The sequence below is a fragment of the Ictidomys tridecemlineatus genome, chromosome 1 (genome assembly GCF_052094955.1).
Source record: "Ictidomys tridecemlineatus isolate mIctTri1 chromosome 1, mIctTri1.hap1, whole genome shotgun sequence".
NCBI classification, from domain to species: Eukaryota; Metazoa; Chordata; class Mammalia; order Rodentia; family Sciuridae; genus Ictidomys; species Ictidomys tridecemlineatus.
Genome location: NC_135477.1, coordinates 35034940 through 35062875, shown reverse-complemented (window position 1 = coordinate 35062875; position 27936 = coordinate 35034940). Strand labels below are relative to the sequence as shown.

Below are 27936 nucleotides of genomic sequence, written 5' to 3'. Positions count from 1 at the left end.
TCAATTCTCCTAAAAACTCAATCTCATTGGTTTTAAAAACCAAAGGCCTGTCCAATTATAGCACTCTCTTATTCATGCCCTTGCCCTGACCTTTCCTGCTAACCTGCCTGACAGTTGGACCTTTGATGTTTTTAGCCTGAATTTTCCATGAAGACCTTGACAAACTTAATTGTATTTGGGGGCAAAGCTCTTTACAAGGGCAAACTGAGCCAAAGAATCCTATAAGTCCAGCAAATGGACACAGGTGCCCCAAATACAAGACAAGGTTTTTCTCACAGAACTACACAAACTCCATATAACTGATAAACCAATAAATTTAAAAACTGTGCTTTTTATGCAGAGAGAGAACAAAGACACTCAGAAACCAGAGCAATAACCTAGCCTCACCCTCCTTGAACTTTCTCCCCTTGGTGAGCTCACATATGTTATTTAACAGCTGTCAGAGCCTGGCCTGGTCTTCTGAGACCTCCATGATGTCAGGTCAGATAGAATCATCAACACTCCACTTATCCATGAGGGAAATCAAGGCTAAACAGACCACAATGAACAGTGCAGTCTGTTCTTTTGTTTGTTGTTTTTCTTAGAAAAACTACAAGATATTAGTGGGTTAATTTAGGCTTCAAAACCCAGGTCCTAATGTTAACTTTCTGGACAATACCCCATGATCCAGAGATATATGTGGCCCTTTTCTTCACCAGCATCAAACAGCTGGATGAAAACTCACCCCTGAAGTCCACAAGCAGGGAAATACAATTCAGTCTCATTCCGTTTTCAGGATAATTTAACCACTGAAAGTCTAGATCCCTGGGTTCTGATCTAGCTGCCAAACAGCACTTAACTTGAGAGGAATGGCCTTCCTTCTGTGGGTCTTATTTTTCTCATCCCTTGAGTAAGGATGCCAAAGGACAGGATTTCTAAAGTCCTTTTCTTGCTATTTCAATATTCAGTGAAGTTAGGGTCAGAGACTTTCTAACAATAAATGCCTTCGGTGTTCAGGAAATCCAAGCTTCTCCTGGGGGGAAAATAAGGGAGAGTTAAAGGGTCCGTTTTTAAACCTTGATGCAGCTGCGGGTGAATTGCTAAAAAGAGCACCTGCCAATGTGATTCATGTACTATGGAATATCACTATTTGAAGGCACGGTTTCTGTGGTATTTGAGATGATAAAATTCAGAGGTCAGCAAAGGGCCAGGTAATAAATATTTTAGGCTATTCTAGCTTATAGTCTCTATGATAACCATGCAACCCTGCCACGACAGTATGAAAACACACACGTACAATACATATATGAACAAGTGTAACTGGGTCCCATTACAAAAACAGGTGGTGGAGACTGATGGGCTGACTCATGGTTTAGGTGGTGATCTTGGTGATATAAGACATACCACCATATAGTCCCACACACTTGATAGTGTTTGATGCAAGGCTTGATAGAGTTTGTTATTATCAAGAAAGTATGGAAAATGTTTCCAACTGATAAAATAATTGGGAATAATAAAAGTGATGTGACTACCACTGAACTAAGAGACAGAATGTAGGTTGAAGCCAAACTCTACCATTTAACTAGTTGGAAAATGATTGCCCTCCCTGAAGACATTAGCAACCTTGGGTTCTTTGTCCACAGTTATAGAAACAACAACTGGACAGAGAAAGAACCTAAACACAGGCAAGGCTTTATGAAGGGACTTCTGCTAGAGCCAATAGGGAGATAGCACTCAGGGAGCAGAGACCCCACATTGGCTCCAGCAAAGAAAAGAAGAGAGTGACTTACACCTGAGGCAGAAGAGCCCATGGAGGATGGAGATCTCAGGCTGGCACAAGCAAAGAACAAAGAGGAAGAACTTTTATGGCATCTACATGGTAGGCAGGAAAGACATCTCTTGATGCCATCACATGCAGAGCTGGGGCTTCAATGGCTCCTGTCCTTTTCATCATGCTTCTTCCTATGTTATGTGTCTCGTTGCCATCTGAAATCTCCATGTGGGGATATGCATAATGTACAGGTAACAGCTGGGTTATTTGGGTGACTCTTCTATGCATATATTTCTCCCTCACTACCTTGAATTGCCCTTATCATCTGGGAAAGTCTCTAATATTATTTCCAGAGCTGGCATTTCTGCTGACCACAGTCTCAGAAGGCTGAGTTGACTCGCTTAGCTGCCGTGACCTAGTGTGGCATCTCATTCCATACCCCTGAAGACTGGAGCATTTTTAACTCCTAATTTTCTAGTAGGATTGCTAAACCCATAAGACTGAGGGCGATCTAGCATGGCTGACTTATTTCCTCTGAAAGGTGTTTATCCCTTAGTTCCAAGGGGTCCTGTTTCTCATGCGGGTCCCTGACCAAGTCAAAACTGTTTCCTCATTTTCAAACTATGTTTTTAAAGACAATAGCATGTGCTATACCTAAAAAAGGATAAAAATGGTAACCATTAACATTCGAGTAGTCTCTTAGACTTTAAAATGCTCTTTTCACATTTATCATCAAATTTGATTTTTGGAAAACCCTTTCTATTTACCTGAAGCATAGATGTTATTGTCTAACTCATAACATTCTGCCGTGTAGCGATCACTATTCCTATCTTATGGATAAGACTCTGACCGTCACAGGAAGAGTAAAAGTAAGATGAAAACACTCCAAAAACCCCACTGCGTTCCCTTACGATAAGGCTTTATAATTTTTATAGATAGAGAAAATGATGTTTCTCAAGTCTTCCCCTCACAGGGGTTGAAGAGTAAGTAGTTTGATCATGGTGTTTAAAAATGTAAGCCATGATTGGTTGTACATGCCTATAATCCCAGCTACTCTGGAACCTGAGGCAGGAAAATCATGAGTTCAAGAGTTCAAGGTCAACCTGAGCAACTCAGCAGTACCTGTCCCAAAATAAAAAAAAAAAATCCAACTAAACATGCATGTTCTCACATTCCCAATCTCTTCAGGAGTTTCTGCTCTCCATATAGATCACTAATGTACCTTGTCTTCCATCATAGCATATCAAGGAAAATAGAGTTGCTATTTTCATGATCACAGTAGTTGCATGACAACAGAGAGATCCAGGTGTGTATCCCCAATAAGACATATGGAGGGATGGAAAATCATTAGTGGAACCTGATATCTTCCGACTCCCAATAGATTGTAGATGAGACTGTCTCCCTTGCCTGAACCTGTATAAAGACAAAGATGAGATGGCTGGTAAAAACAAAAACAAACATACACAAATGTGTCCCATGCTTTAAACTGGATGATCAGGCCAAATGAAACATACACAGAGCATCATTTCCAAGAGCATGAAACCATCTCAAGTATTATCTTTAAACATTTTACATTTTTTAAAATATTTTTTTAGTTGTTAATGGACCTTTATTTTATTCATTTATTTATATGTGGTGCTGAGACTCAAACCCAGTGCCTCACACATGTGAGGCAAGTGCTCTACCACTGAACCCCACCCCCAACCTCACATTTTACATTTTTTTAAAGAGAAAAGGTCACAGCTGTTGAATTCCATTTGCAAAGCACCTAATACTGTGGACTTTGGCACCTACATGACTTTTTCCCCTAGTTTTCTTGATGTAAATAATTTAAAAAATGCTATTAAAGGAAACATAGTCTTAATATAAAGAATTAGGAGAACAAAGAAACAAGAGTATGGAATACTCTTGTACAAAATAAAAGTAATCAGTAATTGGGCTGGGGTTGTGGCTCAGTGGTAGAGCGCTTGCCTAGCACAAGTGAGCACTGGGTTTGATCCTCAGCACCATATAAAGATAAATAAATAGGGGTGTTTTCCATCTAAAAAAAATTTTAAAAGGAGTAATCTATAATTCCTTAAAACAAAATAACTGTTAATGTAGCCGATTATTATTGAAGATGGTCACAGCCATCCCACATATCCTACATTCCCTTTTGTAATGTAATCTTGCCATTCTTCACTTCTAGAGGTAGATTTTGATTTTTTTTCCCTCCCCTTGAATCTGAGCTGACTTTGCAGCTTGGTTTACCAATAGAATGTGACAGAAGTGACATTGTACAAACAATACTAGGCTTTAAGATGACTTGGAGGAGCATTTGGTTTGCCTGTCTAATATCCTAGGTCTACATGGCTTAAGGGAGGTAAAGTTTGATAAAGAGTCAGGCACTATGGTGCATTCCTGTAATCCCAGGGCTGAAGAGACTAAGGTGGGAAGATTATAAATTTACAGCCTACCAGGGCAATTTAGCAAGAACCTGTATCAAAATAAAATAAAATACAAAAGGGCACTGGCTATAGCTCAGTGGTAGAGTGCCCCTGAGTTCAATCCCTAGTAACCAAAAAAAAAAAAAGCCTGATAAAATGAAAGACTTAAATAAAATCTAGAGTTTTATAATACTTCACAAGTCCAGTGTTCAACTGAAAAACAATCATACTAAGAACAAAGATTACAAACTAAAATGGATAAAAAAAATCAACAGGTCTCAACATCAAGATAAAATAAATGTCCAAAATATATAAGCAACAGTCATAAAACGTCTTCAATGAACAATTATAAACATTTTTCAACCAAATGAAACTGTAGGGAAAAAAAACAACAGAAAACAGAAGGAATAGAGAAGAACCAAACAGAAATTTGAGAAATCAAACAGGCAGCATATTTAAAAACTCAATGAGAGGACTCAACAGCAGAATGAGAGGACAAAGGACAGAATCAGTGAAGTTGAAAAATTAGACCACAGAAATTACCAAATCTGAACAACAGAGAGAAAATAGACTAAAAAACAAATGAAAAGACCTTCAGCAACAAGTGGGAGTACAACAGAGCTCTAATGTTTACATCACTGAAAGTCCAGGGAAAGAGGAGAAAGAGGGTAGAGAAAAAAACAAAATTTAAAGAACCCATGGCTGAAATTCCCCAAATTTGTCAAAAGACATTAATCTATAGATATAAGAAGCTGAGATAACCCCAAACAGAATAAATCCAAAGAAATTTTCATTAAGATGTATCATGGTTAAGCTTCTAAAAAAGTAAAGAAAGACAAAATCCTGAAAGCAGCAAGAGATGATGTCTTACCAATGGGGGATAACAATTTGAGTGTGGTGGATTTTCCATTTGAATCCATGAAGCCAGGAAGGAAGTGGCACAGTACCTTTCAAGCATTGAAAGACCAGAATTGGGGATATGGAGTTCCATTACCAGCAAAAAAAAATACCCTTCAGGGATGAAGAAGAAACCAAGATGTTCTCAGATGAAGCCTGAAAAGAATCTGTCACCAGTAGAACTACTGTGAAAGGATGGTTCAAGGATGTTCTCTGGGGAGAGAACTTTGGAACTATTCAAACTGGCAGAGATTGACAACAGTGCGTTGCCATAAACTCTCAAAAACACTGTAGATAAATAAAAATTGAATTCAAGCAAGCCACAGGAAGACAAGAAAACAAAATTTTTAAAAGAGAACAAACAGAAAACAAAAATTCCTCAAAAAAAACATAACTGTGATGCCCTCCAAGCATGCAGGCATGAATACTTGAAATCTAGGCTCTGGAGCCAACTGGCCTGGGTTCAAGTCTGGCTCCATCTCAGTGGGTAAGAGTTTTATTAACCTCATTGTGCCTCAGTTACTGTATCTATAAAGTGGAGAAAACAATATCTACTTCAGGGATTTTGATGGACAGTACCTGGTACCTGGTGAATATTATATATCTATTTTCCAATTAAAGATAGAAACTAAATTGATTTCCCAGCTAAGGGCAAGAAGACGTTCAATGGCTTCTTTTTTCCTTCTTTTTCTATTTTTCTTGCCCTCATAAAGCACAATGTGACAAATATCCTTTTACTTTAGGCTTGTTCCACATTTCTAATGATTTTTACAATAGATGAATCTTCTGAAATATGTTTATTTTACATTTTAATTTGTTCTAATTAGACATACATGACAGTAGAATGCATTTTGATACATTGTACACAAATGGAGCACAACTTCTTATTCCTCTGGCTGTACATGGTACAGAGTCACATTAGTAGTGTAATCATACATGTATATAGGGTAATATTGTCTATCTCATTTCACTGTCCTTCTCATCTCCACACCCCCTCTCCTCCCCTAACTCCCCTCTCACAATCCAAAGTTTAGCATCTGTTTTTTAGAGAAAATAGTTGGCCTTCAGTTTTTTGGGCTTGGCTTATTTTTCTTAGCATGATATTCTCCAGCTCTATCCATTTACCTACAAATGCCATAATTTCATTCTTCCTTAAGACTGAGAAAAATTCCACTATGTATATGTACCACATTTTCCTTATCCATTTATCTGTTGAAGGATATCTAGATTGGTTCCATAGTTTAGTTATTATGAATTGAGCTGCTATAAACATTGATGTGGCTACACCACTGTGGTATGCTGATTTTAAGTCCTTTAAATATAAACCAAGGACTGGGATAGCTGGGTCCAATGGTGGATCCATTCTGAGTTTTCTGAGGAATCTCCATACTACTTTCCAGAGCAGTTGCACCAATTTGCATTCCCACCAGCAATGTATGAGCGTACCTTTTCCCCCACACCCTCACAACACTTATTATTGCTTGTATTCTTGATAATTGCTATTCTGACTAGATGAGATGAAATCTTAGATTAGTTCTGATTTGCACTTCTCTAATTGCTAGAGATGATGAACATTTTTTCATATGTTTTTTGGTTGATTGTACTTCTTCTTCTGTGAAGAGTCTGTTTAGTTCCTAAGCCAAGATCTGTCATATTACAGCTGTGTCTGCATGGGCCAGTCTGAGCCTGGCAAGCCTGTGGAAAGCCTTTGGTGGGATTTGTGGGGAGCATAGGTTGGAGAAACTGGAGAAAACCAGGCTCTGTCCAGCTCAGTGAGTCCTGAAGTGTGCAGGAACAGAAGGGACTGACTGTAAGGGGTGGGAAGACCGGAGGGTGTGAGAGCATCTTGCTATTGGCTTTCCCAGGCAACCAGTCCACACCCACAAGACTGGAGCTACCATCAAACTTCAGACAAACCCACCTATTGGCAGAGAAGGAAACCTGAGAAAATTTCTGAAATATGTTTTGATGTTTATATGCCATCCCCTTTTTCCAAAGCAGTATATTTGACAGACTTTTATTAGAAGTAGTTTTGACACACAAATAACGAGATGAGTTGGAGTTTTCACTAAATTTGTTTTGCCAGCACACAAAACCGAGAGTCTTGATGGCAGAATATGTAAAGGTGTCCTAATGGTTCATGAATTTATATGTCATTAAAAACTCACTAAGGGAGGATGGGATATAAGTGAACAACATGGACTCTGAAATTAGATTACCTGGGTTCAAATCCTACCATTATTAGCTGTGCAACCTTGAACGTGTTCCTTTAACTTCTGCAGGCTTTAGTTCATTTATCTGCAAAAGGGAGAAAATAATATTATCTATCTCACACGGATATTTACAAGGATGAATTTGCACCTAAGTGTTTAGAGAAGTGCCTGTCATTAAGCCCAGCAGAAAGGCTAAGTGGAGTGTTTTTCATCATGGCACATATTCATCCTGAAAGCACGAAGAAAAGAAAATGATTATGAACCCCAAGCAAAATGGCGAAGAAAAGAGGGGGAGAAATTCCCTCCCCATCTCACTATTCAGCAAACTTGGCTGCCAAGAGTGTTGTAATAGGTCCATCAGCATGTACCGCCACTATCTGTAGCCGGCTGCATATTGCTTTCCCAATAAATCATCTCTAAAGGATGATGAAAATTCACAAGTAATTTTGCATAAGGAATTTTGTTTTCCATATGAGCTGATTCTAGCCTCATGCCCATGTGGGAGTTCAGCACATTTATTTCATGACAAACAGATTGGTCTACTCCATAAGGGCATCTGAAAGACTCAGTAGATGGTTTGAAATCTTTGCAATTCTTGATTTAAAGAAACTCCATGACTAAGGGGATTTATTCTTAGATTTTTCTTATGGCTCTAAATCAAAATACATGATCGTGCTTTGTGAGATATTGTTGTGTTTTTAAATGGAGTTTAAAATAAACTGTTACGATCTCTCTTAAACTCGGGGTTTAGAGTAGATTCTATTTTCAGATATTATTACTCAGTATATAAACAAACTGTACCAAGATAAACTGTACAAGATTCCATAATTTCTAGCTACTAAAGAATAGCAGTTGGTTGCTGCAAAATTTTCAACTTCCTCTCTATCTTTAGTTTCTCCTTTTCTCATTTATAATAGCTGATTTTATTCTGGGATCCAGACATGGAACAGAGTATAAAAACTGTGAATTAATCTATTCACTTTATTCAAACTTGTAGCATGATATCCCAAATTCAAAGGGATTTTTCTGTAATAGTAAGATTTCAAACATCATGGAAAATAAAGATGTTTGGGGCTGATAACATCTCTCCTCAACTCATGGCTAATTAGCACATTGACAATATAGCTCAGATTTCCTATCACAGTTCCAATGTTATTGGAACTATTCTTAGGCTATTCTTAGCATAAACTATCAAATTATCCTGGAAATGCCAGTAGCTAGGCATTCTAATTACACCTCCCAGTCATCCTGTAACCCTGACGAGCCATGTGTCCTCATTTAAGGTGTGAAAAATATTAGGATATGAGCCCAGGCAGCTCCTCTTATCTGTAACTCCTGGACATGGTCTTCCCATTTCCCGAGCTCAGGGCCCCACTTGTACTCCAAACCCAGGGAACTTGATCAGTGATCCAAAGAGTACCTAAGAAGAGGGGTCTCTTAAGATTCCTTAGGAATGTCAGTTCCAGTACTCCTTGGAAGCCTTGCAGATTTAAAAGAGAATTTGGTGCAATTGAGAAGACTATTAGAAGTCTTCCAGCTAGGGGCTATTAGCATCTTGAACCCTGTTGTCATATGAAGCAAATTCAAGGGAGCAAGGCCGATGTAACTGAAATGGAAGGCCAAAGAGGCATTCCAGCTTACACAGTCTTAATAGCATGGACTCTGGAGTCAGACAGTATGGCTTTGAATCTTGTCTCCACCAGTTATTAGTTGTGTGATCTTAGATAAATTGAAACCCTCTTTGGTGATAATAATAGCATCATCCTCTTAGAATTATTATGAGGATCAAATGATATAAAACACCTAGATAGTGCTTCTAAAGCAGTATTTTATATCTTAGAATTAGTATTGTTCAAATTGTTATTAATCTTATGATGTCCATATTGAGATTTACAAGGGATGCCTGGGAAACAACAGCTCTCCAAGTGTATTAAGTGCCTACCATTGACCCCCTCCTCTGCTAAGCACTGAGTATTCAGTGACATAAAAATATTTTTAAGTCAATGAAGAAGACCTAAGCTTCTAATGCAGAATTCCAAATAATTTATGTAGCTATTCTGCCTTAAGCAGAAAGAGCATAACCCAGACATAACTCCTCACTCTTTGAGTGTGTGCTGCATACAGCCACTTCCTTACACAAAATACGTTAGGAAAAGGGGTAAGGAGCCAGTAAACTTACAGTGAAGAAATCTGACAAACACTAAATCAGCCAGATAATCGACGAGGTCACCATCCACAGTGATAAATCATGTGAATTGCATGTGCCCAAACTCCAGTCAACTCACCAGAAAAACATCAAACAAATCTCAGTTGAAGAGTATTCATCAAAATTTCTAACTGGTACTCCTCAAAACTATCAAGGTCATCAAAAACAGGACAAAGGGAGTCTAAGAAGAGATACTGATTAACATATGTGGTGGATCCTGAAACAAACAAAAAGGATATTATGTAAACACTAATAAAAATATAAGCAAAGTATAGGTTTTAGTTACTAAAATGTATCAATGTTGGTTGTTGATTATAGCATAAGTACCATAGTAATGTAAAATGTTAATAAGAGGGGAAACTGTGTATTAACTGTATCTTTGGAACTTTCTTTTTTAACATCTAGAACAGCTGTAAAAACAAAAGTTCATCTTTTAATTTTTTTATTGGTGCATTATAGTTGTACATACTGGTGGGAATTGTTGTTACATTTTAGTACATGTACACAATATAGCAATATAATTTGGCAAATATCACAGTTTATTTTTTAAAAAACTCCCAATAATATGGGGCAAATTTAAAAAATAATTAAGTTATAAGTGATAATATAGCATAACAATGGAAGCCTGGAAAATGTTTATATCCTGAACAGCATACAAACTTTGTTAACGGATACGGGTGGTTAAGCAAGGTTTTATAAGGGAGGCATTGTCTGAGCTGTAATTTTCAGAATTGAATCAGGAGGTAGATAAAGCTGGCCTCCTAAGCAGCAGAAATGCCTGGGTAAAGACTTGAAAACTGTAGTAAAACTCTCCTAATCTATAAGGGATACTATTCAAGATGCTCAGTGGTTGCCTGAAACTTCATGGTACTGAATATATAGTATGTTTTGTTCATTCTTTTTTTGTTGTTACATACTGGAGATTGAAGCCATTTGAACTCAGGGGCCAACTACAGATCACAGCAAGCTTAACATAAGGGTTTTTTTTTTCCCCCTTAAGTTGAGAACTTTCACCTTTTCACTTAAAAGAAACACTTTATGGCTTTTTTTTTTCTTTTTTGACATTTCAAATTGTTAGCATTACTATCTTGTGCTTTGGGACCATTATTAAGTAAAATAGGAATTGTGTGTTTACACTGTGATATCTCATCAGTCCCTCTGATAACCAAGATGAGTAATGGGCACTAAGTGCCTAACAGGTGGGTAGTGTGCAGGGCATGGATAATCTGGATGAAAGGATAATTTACATCCCGAGCAGAATACAGCTGGATGACATGAGATTTCATTATGCTACTCAGAAAACAGCATGTAATTTAAAACTTATGTATTGTTTATTTCTGGAACTTTCCATTTAACTTTTCAGAACATAGGTGACTATAAGTAACTGAAACTATTGAAGGCAAGATTGTAGATAAGGGGTGATTACTGTATTAAGCTTTGTGTTATCAAGTCATTAAGAATTAGAGGAAGGAGTGGCAAGAGAGGAAACTGAAGAGAAATAAGGAACCAGATCAGGAACAACTAGCTACAAGACCTCTCTCAACCAGGGGGAAGTCCGACCTTTCCAAGCCATATTCAAAAGAAGATCTGGGAGAGCAAAGCAGCATGGAATTCTGCTAACAGGCATCTTATTCCCTTTAAATTAAAATACCTTTCATTCTGCTGCTTCTGGAAATGGCAACTAGAACAAACTAGGCCTGACCTACTTTTAATTCCATTTGTCTGATAATATTATTAAACTCAATCTATTGATGGCTAATGGGTTCTTTCTAGAGAAAGATTTATGACTGCAGGAAAATAACATTGTGGTCAGAAAGAATCTCCTGGAATTAACAGAACAAATATAAGAAAGGCCCAGTCTTTAAGGTTCGTCCTGGATGACAGTTCCTAGCCCATCTCTGCCTGTGTGCAATCCAAATGAATTAGCACCAAGTCAGTGAGGGTAGGGAAGTGGCAAACACTGGACTAGAAGGAAGGATTGGAGATGCACTTACACAATCAGCTAGAATTGAGAAAAATACCTGGAGATTGAGCTCAGGATTGAACACAGGCCAAGAGCCCAGAAGGCTATTATAATAAGAATGTGATTCTCCATCACTCAGAGGTCCAAGCACACTGTCACATTAATAACAGCAGCATGAGTCATAGGTTTAGTTGTGTAGATTTCAAATACCAATTTATAAAATAAACGAAGAGCAGAATATGTCCAACTAATGATTTTGCTTGTCATAAAGATGGGAACAGGCTGGACGTGATGGCACACGCCTGTAATCCCAGGGGCTCAGGAGGCTGAGACAGGAGAATTGTGGGTTCAACGCCAGCCTCAGCAAAAACGAGGTGCTAAGTAACTCAGTGAGAAGCTGTCTCTAAATAAAATATAAAATAGGGCTGGGGAGGTGTCTCAGTGATCAAGTGCCCCTGAGTTCAATCCCAAGGACCAAAAAATAAATTAAAACATAGGGGCAGACAGGAATGCTAGGTGTCCCCCAATGCCTGGGACAGTCCTATTCAACAAATAGCTGTCTTGCTTTCCACATGCTCCTTTTCCTCTAATTTTTTATTTTAATAAAATGTACATAAAATAAAATTTAATATCTTAACCATTTTTAGGCATATAATTAAGTGACATTGAGGATATTCATACTGTCGTCCAACCATCCCTACCACCACCATCCATCTCTAGAACTCTTTCATCTTACAAGATAGAAACCATATACTGATTAAAGAGTCAATCCCTATTATCCACTCCTTCCAGTGGTAGAAACCACCATTCTTTCTGTCTCTGTGATTTTGAGTACTCTTTGTGATTTTGATACCTCACATAAGTGATATCCCCACATTTGTCTTTGGGTGATTGGTTTATTTTACATAGCATAACTTCCAAGCTTCATCCATGTAGTAGCATATGTCAAACTTTCCTTCCTTTTTTGAAGTGGAATGATATTCCACTGTATATGTATAGCACATTTTACTTTTTCATTTGCCCATCATAAACATTGGTTTGCTTCTGTGTTTTAGTTATTGTGAATAATAATGTGAACATGGGAGTACAAATATCTCTTTAAGACTTTTACTCTTTAACTAGATACCTAGAAGTATAATTTCTGGGTTTTATGGAAATTGTATTTGTTTTAAAGAAACTTCCATACTGTTTTCCACAGCTACTGGACTATTTTATCTTCCTATCAATGATGCACAAGGATTCTAACTCCCTTATTTCCTTGACAACATTTGTTAGTTTCTGGAGTGGCTGTGTTAGTTTGTTTTGATGGTGGCCATCCTTGTGGGTAGGAGGTAAGATTATGGTTTTTATTTAAATTTCACTAATGATTAGTGATATTGACCTTTTTGTATTTTCTTTGGAGAAATGTCTATTCAAATCTTTTCCCCATTTTTTAATTGGATTATTTTTTCATTAAGTTTTAGTTCTCTGTATATTCTGAATATTAATTACTTCTCAGATATGCAAATGTTTTTAAATACATTCTCCCATTCTATGGGTTACCTTTCATCTGTGTTAATCATGTCCTTTGATGCACGATTTAAAAAAAAAATTTTTTTTTGAAGTTCAATTTGTCTATTTTTTCTGTTGTTGTCTATGCCTTTATTATCATTCCCAAGAAATCATTGCCAGACCTAAATGTCATGAAGCTCTTTTCCATTATGTTCTAAGAGTTCTATAGTTTGGGTCTTACACTTAGGGCATGGATCTATTGTCACTTAAGTTTTGTACTGGTGTTGGATAAAACTTAACTACATTCTTTAGCATGTGATTATTCACTTTTCACAGTACCAAAATAAAAGTATGTCTTTTGTGCATAGAATGGTACTGGCGTCCCTGTTGATAATCTTTGGCTGTACGTGAGAGTGGGTTTTTTTCTGATCTCTTTATTCTGTTCCATTGGTCGGAATGTTTGTTTTTGACCAGTGCAGTCTCACTGGTGTTTTGGTTCTTTTATCAAAGTGAGGTACACACTTCTTAGAACACAGAACCTGGACAAATCCCCAAATCAATGACATCTACCACAATGCCCCGCCCCCCAAAGAAGTGCAGAAAAAAAGCTTGCTAGGAATATGGAGACTGTTCAGAAGAGCCTGGATATTAACACTGGAAGAGGATCATAGTACCCATGATTTTACTAATCTGTCATCTACATTACTATCCTTCACCAACGCCCAGGAGTTTGTCTGATTTGAATTTTATTTTAAGAGTCAGTGCTTGAACTAGTTAAGGAAAACCCATATTGTAACAAGGGTAGAAAATCCAGTCGGAAAAACTCTTAGTAGAAGTGCTTTCCCAGGACCCACAAGGTTTAGTGACAATTCCAGAAGAATTTTCTCCTGAAGACATCATAAATAACAGCATAACTTACAATCACTATCAAAAATAGACTGCCATTTATTGGGTCCTAACTTCATTTCAGATGCAGCTCTAAGGGTGTGTTGCCTATATCACCTGGGCAATTCCCCATGTTAATAATTCAGAAATGCAAGAATTAAAATTCCCAATTACCAGATAAACAAGCTAAATTAAAGTATATTAATTCACTTTTCCATGCTGCTTAGAACTAGAAGGTCTGAACCCAGGACTATCTGACTCCAGTGTCCTGTTCTTCAATACTGCCCCGTGAGAAGCAGCATGGACTGTGGATAGAGTAGGGATCCCAGCAACCAATATGTCTTGAGTCCCTGGCTGTAAAGAGTCATCAACACTCTGAGCTTTCATTTCTCCAGGATCCTACAGGTTATTTGAATTCATCAGTGATAGAAGACCAGAGTAAGTTCAGACAGTGGGTCCAGGCTGGGTTGACTTGTTTATTCCTTGAGTCAGTCTCAGAAACCAGATTAAAAAATTCATGCTGTAAATACTTTCAGGACATTGACAGGGAGAGCTGAATGCACACTTAAAGAAAGATGGTCACAATTAATTCATAGATTTCATTTGTGAGGCCACTATTCTTAATACTGTTCATATTCTGGTCAATTCCTTTGCACTGGTGTGAGGAGTGGGGATGGGTATCTTTTATAGTCAATTATTTGCTATCTTAAGTGTTTATAATCATGCCTATGAGAATACAGTTGAAAAGATTATCTCACTTTTCTAGATTTTGCTGCTATCAGCTAGAAGCTGCCATGACTGACCACACTATCACTTCTGGACTCATGGAAACCAAACCCCAAATTTAAAATAGTAATAAAATAATAATAATATTAATATTTAGTATATTTTATGCCATTAGAGTAAAATACCAAATACTGAGTACTTTCATAAAGGAAAAAAGTCATTCCAGGCACAGTGTCACACACCTGCAATCCCACCTGACTCAGGAAGCTGAGGTAGGAAGATAGCAAGTTCAAAGCTAGCCTCAGCAACTTAGCAAGACCCTGCCTCAAAATGAAAAACGGGCTGGGCATGTGGCTCAGTGGTTAAGTGTCCCTGAGTTCAATCCTTGGGACCAAAATAAGAAAAGAATAGGAAAAGTCTTATTTAGCTCACAGTTTTGGAGACCAGAAGCCCAACATCAGACAATTCCATCTGTTCAACTTCTCATAAGGGAATTCTGGCTATGTCACAACATTGCAGATGGTATCACAGAGTAGGACCAAGTGCTTCTTTAGTACACACGCTGAAGAAACCAAACATATGGCTTGACCGCACTCATAACCAACCCCACTTGCAGAAGCAAATCCAGTCCTAAGAGACTTAGACTAATCCCACAAGATAGGCATTAATTTCTTCCAAGAATGATGCTCCCATGACCTAATTATCTCATACTACCTCTTATAGGTGCTACCATTACATTGGGACCAAGTTTCCAGCACATGAACCTTTTGGGAACCAACAGTACCCAAACTATAGGAATTCTGTAATATTATGTTAACATCATATGTTTTATATATATATATATATATATATATATATATATCTTACTTTACATATTTTATATGTTCACTATTCTAGAAAATAAAAGTACACAAAATTAGAACTATTTATATATTAAATCAAATACTCTAAATCATATGTCTGAATGAATACATGATATATATATTCATTATGTGTGTGTGTGTGTGTGTGTGTGTGTGTGTATGAAATAGCCAGGTGAACAAATTTTAAAAGAACACAGTTTTGTTACTTCTTGAGAGGAAACATGCCATGTAAAATGTTGATTCTCCTCCAGCTTTTCTCTAGCTCTGTGAACTCTGTAAGGCACAGTGACACTTTAGAGTCAGAAAAATTCAGATTTTTAAATTATGGTACAGCAGAGCATTGATTTGCATGATACAAAAGAAAAGGTGAGGAGGCTGGAGTTGTGGCTCAGCAGTAGAGTGCTCGTGTAGCACGTGCAAGGGCCTGGGTTTGATCCTCAGCACCACATAAAAATAAAATAAAGGTATTGTGTCCAACTACAACTAAAAATAAATAAATTAAATAAAAAGAAAAGGAGAGAAGTGTAATGACAACAAAACAAACAAAAGCCCCTTTTTCTCATACCTGATCTCATTATTGTGAGGCTCCCATTCCCACCAATGATGCAAAAAATGTACATAAAACTGACAATTTAAGGTAAGTTAGTCTTAGGTTTAAAAAAGCTTCTTTCAGTGTAATAATTTATTTGGAATTATTAGTCAATCAAATGTTAAACTCCCTTTTGGGGCAGTTTTTACTACCTTTCAAAGTTTTTCCACATTCCTTCCTTCTTCCCAGGATAGTATCTAAGCAAGGAGAGGTTAATTACACATTTTGTCCTTGGTACAGCTTGGGCCATCTGGTCTACCCACATGCCTTACCTTACAGTTCTACAATGCAAGTACAGTTGGTACAAATAAGCTTTTAGTCACCCACCCTTGCCTTTACCCCACATTGGTATCTGCAGAGATTTAACCAATCTTGGTGTCCAGGATGTGATTTTAGTCCCTGATCCTAAATCTTCTAAATATGATGTCCAAATGCTTCCATAAATACATGCATTGTTTGAATGACTTGAGTAGACACTTCGCAAAAGATTATGTTCAAATGGCCAAAATGCATATGAGACAATCCTTAGCATCATTAATCATCAGGGAAATACAAATCAAACCCACAGTGAGATATCATCTCATCCCAGATGGAATGGATATTATTTAAAAGCAAAAATAACACCTGCTATTAGGAGGAAGAAGAACTCTTATACACTATTGGTGTGAATGTAAATTAGAGAAAGCAGTAGGGAGGTTCCTCAAAAACTTAGAAATAAAACTTCCACATAATCCAGCAACCTTACTACTGGGTGTGAATCCCAAGGTCATGAAATCAGTATGTTGTAGAGATGTCTGAACTCTCATGTTTATTGTAGCACTCTTCACAGTAACCAAGATATTGACTCCACCTTGGTGACTATCAATGGATGAATGGATAAAGAAAACATGATATACATACAAAATAGAATACTACTCAGCCATAAAAATTCATCATTTGCAGCAACACAGATGTAACTTGGAGAATATTATGGTAAGTGAAATAAGTCAGACACAGAAAGCCAAATACCACTTGTTCTTATTTATACATGGAAGCTAAAGTTGATCTCAAAGTAGAGAATAAAATAGTGATTAACAGAGCCAGGGAAGGTTTTGGGTTAGTAAAAGCTGGTGAGAGGCACGCAGGGGTATAGTTGGACATAGGAGGAATAGCTTCTGGTGTTCTATAGCACAATAGGATACCTGTGGCTAAAAACAATTAATATTTCCCAATGGCTAATGGAGAAGATTTTGAAGGTTCCCAACACAAGAAAATGGTATGTCTGAGCTAAAAAGTATGCCAGTTGCCCTGATCTGATCATTATACATTGATATCACACTGTACACTACAAATACGTACAAATTTAACTATGTCCAGTTAAAATTATTAATAATAATAACAAAATGTGGAAAAAATAAAAATAATAAATAATAAATGCAATAATTTTTAAATGTGAAAGGAAAAATAAATGCCTGAGAATACACAAGAGATATTATCTAACTCACTATTATCTGACTCACTATTCCAACCATACCCAAGATATCAATAACCATCTATAGACAGATGGCTCAATATGTTTTATCTGCAGTTCTGACTATTCTTTGAGCATCTGGTATATGTACCCCAAAACCTCTTTACACCTTCATTATGATACATAAAAGGCATTCTGAATTGGGTATTGAGTATATCCTACTAAACATATCACCTTAACCTACATAAATCTGGCCATCTTTGAGTGTTCCTTACCAAGTACATTTAACACTCAGCTATTCAAGCTAGAAATCTGAAGTTCTTTTATAAAATTTCCTGTCTCTCATTCTCTCTAGTAATCAATCATCAAGTACTATTGCTTTGATCTGCTAAATTACTCACAAATCTACCCCTTCTCTTTGTCTTCTCTCCCACCATCCTTTGTCCAAGCCACTATTGCCTCTCATCTGGACTTCCACAACAGCCTTCTAACTGGCTTACCTGTATCCATTCCGGCTCTCTCCAGAGCTTTCCAGATGGAAATATGAAAAGATAAGTTTGCTAAAATAAAAAAATGCTGCACACACACACACACACACACACACACACACACACACACACTTCTTAAAACATTTAGGTGACTTCCTACTACTCTAAGGTAAAGACCAAATTGTTAAGTGCTCCTCAGGCTCCTGTATCATCTGGTCCCCTTTTTCCTCTGCAGTCTTCCTCCACACAATCTTCTAAGCTTCAGTAACATTGGTCTGACTTGTTTGCTTATTGACAAAGTTCACACTGGTATCTACTGCTGACTCTTCACTTTGAGCAGCCCATCATAACCAAGGAAGGTGCTACAATAACTGTGCCTGTGGGTACTTTACCACTGGCAAGATCACTGATTTCATTTTAGGCTACTAGCTTGCTTATCAGTACACAGGTATTCAGAGTTTCTTTGTTTTCCACAGCTTTGATGGAGTAATTGGTACTGGGTTTAACTTCCTGCTGATGGAACATCTCTAGGTTGATTATGGCAAAAAGTTCAAGCTGGAATTCTCCATTTACCCATATGCCCAGTTTTCTACATCTGTAGTTGAGTTCTATAACTCCATCCTCACCATCCATACCACCTTGGAGCTCTAATATAGACAACGAGGTCATCTATGACACTTGTCACAGAAACCAGAATATTCAGCACACAATCTACACTAACTCTAGCTGCCTTATTAACTAGATTGTCTTCCATCACTGATATCCTCAGATTTGATGGAGCCCAGAAAGTCGGACTGACAAAATTCCAGAGCAGTCTGGTGCCCTGTCCCCACACCACTTCCATCTGGTCAAATATGCCCCTGTCACTTCTGCTGAGAAATCCTACCATGAACAGCTTTTTATAATACAGATCATAAATTGTTTCTTTACATAGTTAACCATATGGTGAGATGCTACATGCACTATGGTAAATACATGATTTACTGTCTATCATGGCATGATGACATGGTTCTCAAAGATGTCAATGCTGTCATTGTTACCACCAAGACCAAGCACTGCATCCAGCTTATGGATCAATGTCACCCTGGCTTCAAGGTTAGCATCAATTACCAATCTTTCACTGTGGTCCTGGTGGAGACCTGGCCAAGGCACAGCAAACTGTGTGCGTACAGAGTAATACATAGATATGGATGAGACCTGGGTTTGCCTGGACCACAAGTTTGGCCCATTGGTGCCATTGTTTACTAATACATGGGTGAGAGAATATTGAAGGAAAGTTTTCTGAGGCCTGTGAGGACATAGCTGTGCTTCAGAAGAACTATGAGAGTAGTATGGAGTCTGTTGAAGGAGGGGAGAGAGAAGGAGAGGAATAGTAATTATTCATTCTTTCCAGCTTGCAGATGTCATACTTCCATAATTTTACCTTCAACATTACCTAATAGGAATTAAAGCTTTCTGATTAGATGATCTTTACTCAACTGTAATCTTAATTTCCATGTGTATTTGCAAGCTTTTTCTACCATACCTTAAAGCAAAGGCTTAAGGAAGAAAAATCTGAATGAATATATATTCACAGAATATAAAACCAAATGAATATAATGTATACAGAAACATTTTGTGATTATATGCAAATAATGCAGGTACTGATATTTGTGAGATTGCCTCTCAATAAAACAAATTACATCATTCTAGAGAGTTTGAGTTCAGTCTATAACATTTATTAGCCTGGTAAATTTCAGAACATAACTTAATTCAGCAGCAGCAGTGTAATAATAATACCTATTTCAATCACAAAGATGCAGATAAATTGTCAGTACTTACTATAGAAATGAAAGACATAATAATTTATTAGCAAAGTTAAAAAGCTTTATCTATGAAAACCACAAACAATATAAAAAATAATTAATGCTAGGGGTAAAAGTCTTTCAATTTCCACCATGAATTTTAATTTTATGTTAGTTAATGTATTAACATTCTCCAGTAAAACAGAAGCAATAAGGTATATAGATATGTAAAATTTATTAGTAGAATGGGCTTACATAATTACAGAGGCTGAAAAGTCCTACAGGAGACCCCTTACAAGCTGGAGAACAGAGAGCTGGTAGTTGGCTCAGTTCAAGTCCAAAGAACCCAGAAACAGGGAAGCCAATGGTATAATTCTCAGTCCAAGACCCAAGGCCCATGGAACCAGGAGGCTGCTTGTGCATGTTGCAGAGTCCAAAGGCCAAAGAAACATGGAAGTCAGTTGTCCCAGGCAAGAAAATGACATCTCAGTTCCAGAAAAGATAGAGTGCAAATGAGAAAAAGAGAGCACAAATTCACATTTCCCTTTCCTTTTTTTTTTTTTTTTTTTGATCCAGGCCCTCAGTTTGTCCGACAGTATTCATCCACATTAGGTGAGAGTAGATCTCCCTTTACTTGCCACTGCTGTAAATGCCAATCTCCTCCAGAACACTCCCAGACATACCCAGAAATAATGCTTTACCAGCTATCTGGGTACCCTTTAATCCAATGAAGTTGACACCAAAAATTAGGCTTCACAGTTACCATGGATATTTAATCAAATGTTCACTAAATGTTTATGGAAGATTCTTTAGTAAACAAGTACCATGTGAGAAAGAGCTGTTTATTCCTTATCATGCAATCATTATTACAGTTCACTTAGGTCAGTGATGCAGATAAAGCTAACAACATACACAGACATAAAATGAAGATAAGCCATCTGATATTGCTTAACATAGGGTTAAAAAGGATTGTTGAAATAGCAGGGACACTTGGTAAGGAAAATGCTAATAAAGACCAAGTTATGATGGCGAAATTCAGGAGCTTTGATGGGAAAAAAGAAAGAATTCTGAAAGTTTAATGGTAGAAAGGGAAGGAAAACAAGTGGGTGACATGAAATATTTTAATAGTCTCATCCTGTAGAGTGGGAAAAATAAAAGAAATAGAGCATTCAATAACAAGAGCATATCGAGTTGGGAAATAGTTAGATTTGTTTATTTGATTTTTGAAAAGAGGGAGACAATCATTAATAAAAATGAAAATTATGCTAGAACTTTCCAATAAACAAGAAGAAAGAAATAGAATGAGTATCAACTATAACCAAGCATGTTAAGAAAACAGATGCAGAGAAAACAAGAAAATTAATAATTAAATGCAAAGATTGAAAAAATAGTTATTATATTCAGTGTGAACAAGCAGAATTATCCCATGAAAATGCAGAGACTGTCAGATTAGGTTAGTTGTATATTTGTAAAACACGTAAGGTGAAATGATAAAGATGGAAAATAAAAAGATCAGCAAAGAAAAAAATGCAAAAAATAAGAAAATAGAAATGACAGGACTTATATCAAATAATATATAATTTATGTTTTAAATATTATGTAGATTGAAAAAAACATTGCAGAGTGGTAGAAATGCAATTTAGGAATTTAGTTAAATTGCTGTAGGTGGCTACATATGAGTAGCAAAGCTCTTATGTTTACAAAGAAACTTGAAATACACTATTGAATAGGACACTTCAATATAACTCTTTTAGTACCTAATAGTCAAAAGTAAGTAAGGATATAGAATAATTTAACAGCACAGTCAATAAACTTGATTTAATAGCTATTTGCAGTGTGTATAGGAGCTGCATTGCACCAGCTTTTGAGAGCTCATTGTGTTCATCTCTTTCCACCTTCGTAGGGAGTGCTGTCACATTGGTTGCCCTGGTGGGAGAATATACACTTAGAAATCAGCAAATGCTGTGAATGTTACAAATCATCTTACAGAGCTGACTGTAAAACATTTGTCAGTACACCATTAGGTCTATGCATAAAATTTTGTACTCTTCAAATAGAGAATATATTTGTATGTGTGTTTGTGTGTGTGTGTGTGTGTGTGTGTGTGTGTGTCTATCCATGGAACAGATTGAAAAATTAATCACGTACTTGAATCAAACCCTTAGCAATTCAAAAGTGAACATTTTTTACAAACCATATATTTATAATCATATACCACTGAAACTTAAATTGGTAATATTAAGCAACAAGAATTACTGCTGAGAAACTTAGAAACATATCTCTAGTAAGTCTTAGATCAAAAGAACACAGTAAATAAGAAGCCAGAATCATCAAGAAAGCAATTGAAAGAGAGCACCAATTCATTCACAATCTGTGAGATTAAGCACAGTGCCATAGCAGGAGGGTCCTGCTGGACCTATTGTTTCTCCAGAGGGAAAAAAGAGAGCCCCAGGTGGGCAACCAGCTTCCTGGAAGGCTCTCTTTAGTCTCATTTCAAGAGGAACACCAGGAGCATCACAGGGATAGACTACCTGGGGTGAGTTAGAAATGATAAAAGGGGTGAGGCTCACAAAAACTAGCACATATGTCTTCAGGTGACACTTGTCCTGTTGTCAGTTCTGACACCCAGCCAGAAGCTTTATCCACCCACAGAGCTGAACCAGAGCTGATTCCCAGTTCTATCTGGCTTGGGTCCCTAGCCAGCAGTTCAGTCAGACTACAGAGCCCAGCCCAAGGCTCCTGTTAGGCAGAGATCGAAGCCAACAACCCTCCCAAAACTGCAAGTGACCCTATCCAGCTGAAGAGCTCACTCTGAGGCTGCACCTGGGAAGGAAGCCAAGGCAGTGATCCTGTTCAACTACAGGCACCAATGGGCCCCACCCAGCCTACAACCTTGTCCAACCATAAAGTTGAGCCCACATTCTTACCTCACTGTAGAGCACACATTGGGGCCACACACAGGCAGGGAGTCTAACCAGGGAATCTATATAATTTCATAATTTAGCCTGTGGTTCCACCCAGCCACAGAGTACAGCCTATGGTCCTAACTGATCATGAAGCCCAGACAGCCACTCCACGTAGCTGTGAAGTACATTCTGTGGTTCCATCTGAACAAAGAGACCAGTGATACCACCAGACCATGGAACACAATTAATGACACCACCCAATGACAGAGCCCAGCCTCCAACAACATTCAATTGCAGATACAGCCTTCTGTCCTGATAGAAAACCTGGCCACTGAAACTGCCCCACCTCATCACAGAACCTAGACTGCACTGGACTACTGTGGGCAACAGCCTGTAGCTCTGCCCAACCTGGGTGTCCAGTAGCACTCTGACCAACCATGGAGCACTGTCAGTGGCCCTTCCTGGACAAGGAAAATGGTCAGTGACTCTGGGCAATGGCAGGGCACAGGACTGAGGCCTGACTCGATTAGAGTCCATTCTGTAGCATCATCCAACAATAGAGCACAGCCTGAGGTCCCATCCAAATAAGGAGTCAATCAATCCAGCAGTACCACCAGGCCTGAGAGTACAGCCTGGAACTCTACCTGAACAGGAGTGATTACAGATATTGGACAGCAGCCTTGTCTTATTGTGGAGCTCAACCGATAACACTGTGTGGCTAAGGGAGCACAGCTGGGGACCCATGTTATCAGAGGGGAGTTCATCATTCATTGACCTGACTTCGAGACATGCTGAAGGGAGTTTTTCAAGTTGAAACAAAAGTCTCCTAATTAGAAACATAAAAACATATGAATGTGTAAAACTCATCAAATCTTCCTGTTACTTTTTAAATTCCATTTTTCTTTGACCGGTAATACTTATATGTATTTATAGTATACAATGTGATTTTTTTTAATATTTGTTTAAATGTAGGATAATTATACCAAGTGAATGAAAAACAAATCCATCACCTTACATTCTTATGGTAGTACATAAATCACTTCAAACTTTTGTATAAATTTTTTAAATGTATTTTCATAACTGAAATTAAATTGCATATATGAGTTTGTCAGGATTAATCCAACTACTATGTGTAACTATAAAGCTCTAATTTTAAAAAAGTATAATGATAACAATTTTTTATTTAAACCACACTATAAGGAAGATATAAATTATAACATCAATAACCTAAAACAAGGGGGGGAGTAAAAATATAGAATTTTAGTATGTGATTGAAGAGAAGTTGTTACCAGCTTAAAATAGGATGTTATAACTATTAAATATGTTATTTAAGCCCTGTGGTAACCACAAAGGAAAACCTTATAGAAGATACAGAAAATACTAAGAGAAAGGAATCAGAGCACCACTCTAAAATCTTCGTATCAAAAGGGAAGAAAATCCACGAGTACAAGAGTAACAAAAATTACAAAATAGTCAGAAAGCAATGACACAAATGGGATACTAGTAACTCCTTACACATAAAAAATTGTTTTAATTATAAATGGACTAATCTCCAATCAAAAGACATAAAGTTGCTGACTGGATTTTCACAACAAAGAACATGGTCCACCATTTTCTTGTCTAGGAGACACTTTATTTTAAAGATACACATGAGTTGAAAATGAAGGGTTAGAAAAAAATATTCTGGGTAAGCTTAGAGAACAGATGGCTATATTTACAAAAGACAAAATAGATTTTAAGTTAAAAAATGAAAATAATTACAAGAGACAAAAAGGTCATTATATAATGATAAAGAGGTCAATTTATCTAGAAGACATAACAATTATAATTACTTATTCACCAAACATTGAAAGAACCAAGTATATAAAGTAGATACTGAGAGACCTGAAATGATAAATAAGAGTAAAACAATCATAGTTGGAGAATGTAATTTCCCAATGTCAACAATGAAGAATCAACTAGAAAACATTGAAGAGTTAAAAAAAAAAAAAAAAAAAGACAAGCTGTCAGTGAGTGAGTGATGTAGCCACACCAATGTTTATAGCAGCCCAATTCACAATAGCCAAACTGTGGAACCAACCTAGATGTCTTTCAATAGATGAATGGATAAAGAAACTGGTAAGTATACACAATGGAACATTACTCAGCATTAAAAGAGAATAAAATTATGGCATATGCAGGTAAATAGGTGGAGTTAGAGAATATCATGTTTAGTGAATTAAGCCAAAAAACCAAAGGCCAAATGTTTTCTCTGATAAGTGGATGCTGATCCATAATGGGAGGAGGGTGGGGGGTGGGCATAGGATAAGTGGAAGAACTTTGGATTGGGCAAAGGAGGGGAAGGGGAAGGGAGGGGACATGAGGGTAAGTAAAATAATGGAATGAGATGAACATCATTACCGTAGGTACAGTGAGTGTGATTGCACAATGGTGTGACCCTACTTCTCTGTATACAGTCAGATAAGTGAAAAATTGTGCTACATTTGTATACAATGAATCAAAGAGCATTCTGCTGTCATGTATAACTGATTAGAACAAATAAATTAATTAATTAAAAAAAGGACAAGCTTACCCACATGTAAGCTTCACATGGACAGGAGTGTTAATGATTAAGTACTATATCCTTAGTACACAGACTAGTTCATAATACAAAGCATCTTTTGAATTAATAATAAACCAGTTCCCTTTATGAATATGGATGCCAAAACTAAATATAATTTTAGCAAATAAAATTTGATAATACATCAAAATATTTATATCACATCAACAAATAGACATTTGATATCCCAATGTAATATAGTATTTTCATTAAAATCAGATAATATAGAGAGAATGACATATAATACCAACATTCTTTATTGTTATTAAGTTTCTATAAAATTCAATAAAATCCAAAGGAAAAGTAAAATAATGGATATAAAAATTGAAAAAAAAAATCTATGTTATTACTGAGATATGATCCTACACCTAGAAAACTCAGTTACTTTGGAAAAATTTGCATGGGGAATATTGAGTGATGAAATCAAATTCACTAAAACAGGTATAATGTCTCATTTTCTAAAATAATAACCAAGAAAACCATATCAAATATGCAAAATAGACAGAAAGATAGATACTTAAGCATTTATATATACACACCCACACAACGCATTTTGCATTATCATGTAGCAGGGAGTCAAGGGAGAGAACAAGAAGAAAAAACCAGGCAAAATAAAATGTAAATATATACTTGTATTATAAATACAATGCAAAATTATGTATATATGCATATTTAAAACAAAAAATAAGTTCAAAGAATTCTACTTTTTGCTAATAAAATAACTTTTTAAAGATTTACTTATTTTCAAAGAACTGTTCTGATTCAAAGAAAGGTAAGAGTGAAATGATTAAGAGGTCATTCTTGCTGGCTCCAATTCCAGGTGAAGGATGAGCTCCAAAGCCATCTCCTCCCAGAGCACTGCCTCTGGTGCCCTGGTCTACTTAGCAATAACAGAATTTCTTCAATGTTTATGTCCCTTAGTTTAATTTTCTTTAGGATTTTATTGAATTTTCTGGAAACTTTATGATAAGAATAAAAAATGTTGGTATTATAAATCATTCTATAATATCTGATTTTAACAAAAATACTATCTGACATTGGGATGTCGAATGTCTATTCAGTATCTGTTGATGTGATGCAAATATTTTGATGAATTGTCAAAATTTATTTGCTAAAATTTATTTTTAGTTTGGCATCTATATTCATGAGGATAACTGTTTAGTAACACATGCTTTCTCTGAAACTCTGTATTTGGATCACTCTTCAAATATCAATTATTTCATCATAAACCAACGGGTTTATTAGCCCTAAGAGAGAATTAGCAGACCAACCACAGGTGCCTGGTGCTCAACTGCACTTCTCCATCAATGAGCACTACCAGAGGCCTTGCTTCACTAAGTTGTTGCTTTGTCAAATAGTGGCATGGATACAATGTCTAATTGTTCCTTTTCTTTGAGATTCTTCCACTCCCTGCCACAGCATACTACTATTGAAACCAGGAGTCAGTGAGACTCCTAAAGAGCTTTCATTCTAAAGCAGCATTCCCCACTCATACTCTCCATTCTTTTGACCATAGTGTCCATAAAAGGGTAGTTCATTGAAAACATTTAGATGGGAACTCCAAGTATTGAGTCATGTCATTGGCAAATAATGATAGTTTTGAGTTCTTCTTGTTCTATTCGCATCCCTTTAATTTCCTTCATCAAATTGCTCTGGCCACTCTTTCAAAAACTATATTAAAATAGAAATGGTGAAAGAGGACATCTCTGACTTGTTCCAGTTTTTAGAGAGAATGCTTTCAATTTTTCTTCACTTAGAATGATGTAAAAGCATAGATAGCTTTTACAGCGTTGAGATATGTTCCTGATATCCCTTGTTTTTCTAGTGTTTTGAACATGAAAGAGTATTATCAAATGTATGTTTTCAAATGCTTTCTCTGCATCTATAGAGATGATCATATGATTCTTATCTTGAAGTCTACTGATGTGATGGATTACATTTATTGATTTCTGTATGTTAAGCCAATCTTGCATCCCTGGAATGAACTTTACTTGATCATGGTGCACTACTTTTTAATATGTTTTTGGATGCAATTTGCCAGAATGTTATTGAGAAGTTTTGCAACTATGTTTATCATGGATATTTGTCTGAAGTTTACTTTCCTTCATGTGTCTCTGTCTGGTTTTGGTATCAGGGTGATACTAGCCTCATAGAATGAATTTGGAAGGGTTTCCTCCTTTTCTATTTCATGCAATAATTTGAGGAGTATTGGTATTAATTCTTCTTTGTAGGTCTTGTAGAACTCAGCTGAGAATCCGTCTGGTCCTGGGCTTTATGGTGGTATCTTCTATAGATGGGCACTAGTGAAAAACAATTCATGGTCAAATTAATATAGTCAGAAAAAAATAAGTCACTCAACTATGACAAATGATGCTAGAAATGTACATTATATTTTACCTTAAAAGGTAGCAATCACTAGAGAATTTAAATTATCTCAGTTTAAAATATGATCAAAATATATATTTAATCTCATGTTTTTGTTTTAAGTTTTAGGTATAAAATATTTCAATACAAGAAATTTTTTTCTTTGTCACATATTATCTAAATATTAGGTATACTTCTAATTCTGGAGCAATGCAAAGATTATTTTTATATTTTGTTTTTTGTTGTTTTTTAAATATATATATTTTGTAGTTGTAGTTGGACACAATATCTTTATTTTATTTTTATGTGGTACTGAGGATCGAACCCAGGGCCTTG

At 36.6% G+C, this 27936-nt stretch overlaps 1 protein-coding gene across 17 annotated transcripts in view; it reads right to left on the bottom strand.

Moving 5' to 3' along the window:
- Window positions 1-27936, bottom strand: part of LOC101968941 (uncharacterized) — a 283895-nt gene that overhangs the window by 203457 nt on the left and 52502 nt on the right. For 4 of the 17 annotated variants that reach the window (XR_013434448.1, XR_013434438.1, XR_013434446.1 and 1 more), the window contains 2 exons: window positions 7310-7371; window positions 2973-3163 (listed from right to left, as the gene is read on the bottom strand). The exons of 4 other annotated variants lie outside the window; for them this stretch is intronic. Coding sequence is in view for 2 of the 13 variants with exons in the window: in XM_078038342.1 (XP_077894468.1) it covers window positions 2973-3078 (106 nt within the window). In the remaining 11 variants the exon portion in view is untranslated. Of the gene's footprint in view, window positions 1-2972; window positions 3164-7309; window positions 7372-19643; window positions 27537-27936 lie in introns of those variants that run through there. 9 more of the 17 variants (XR_013434452.1, XR_013434454.1, XR_013434441.1 and 6 more) reach the window with 3 other exon arrangements.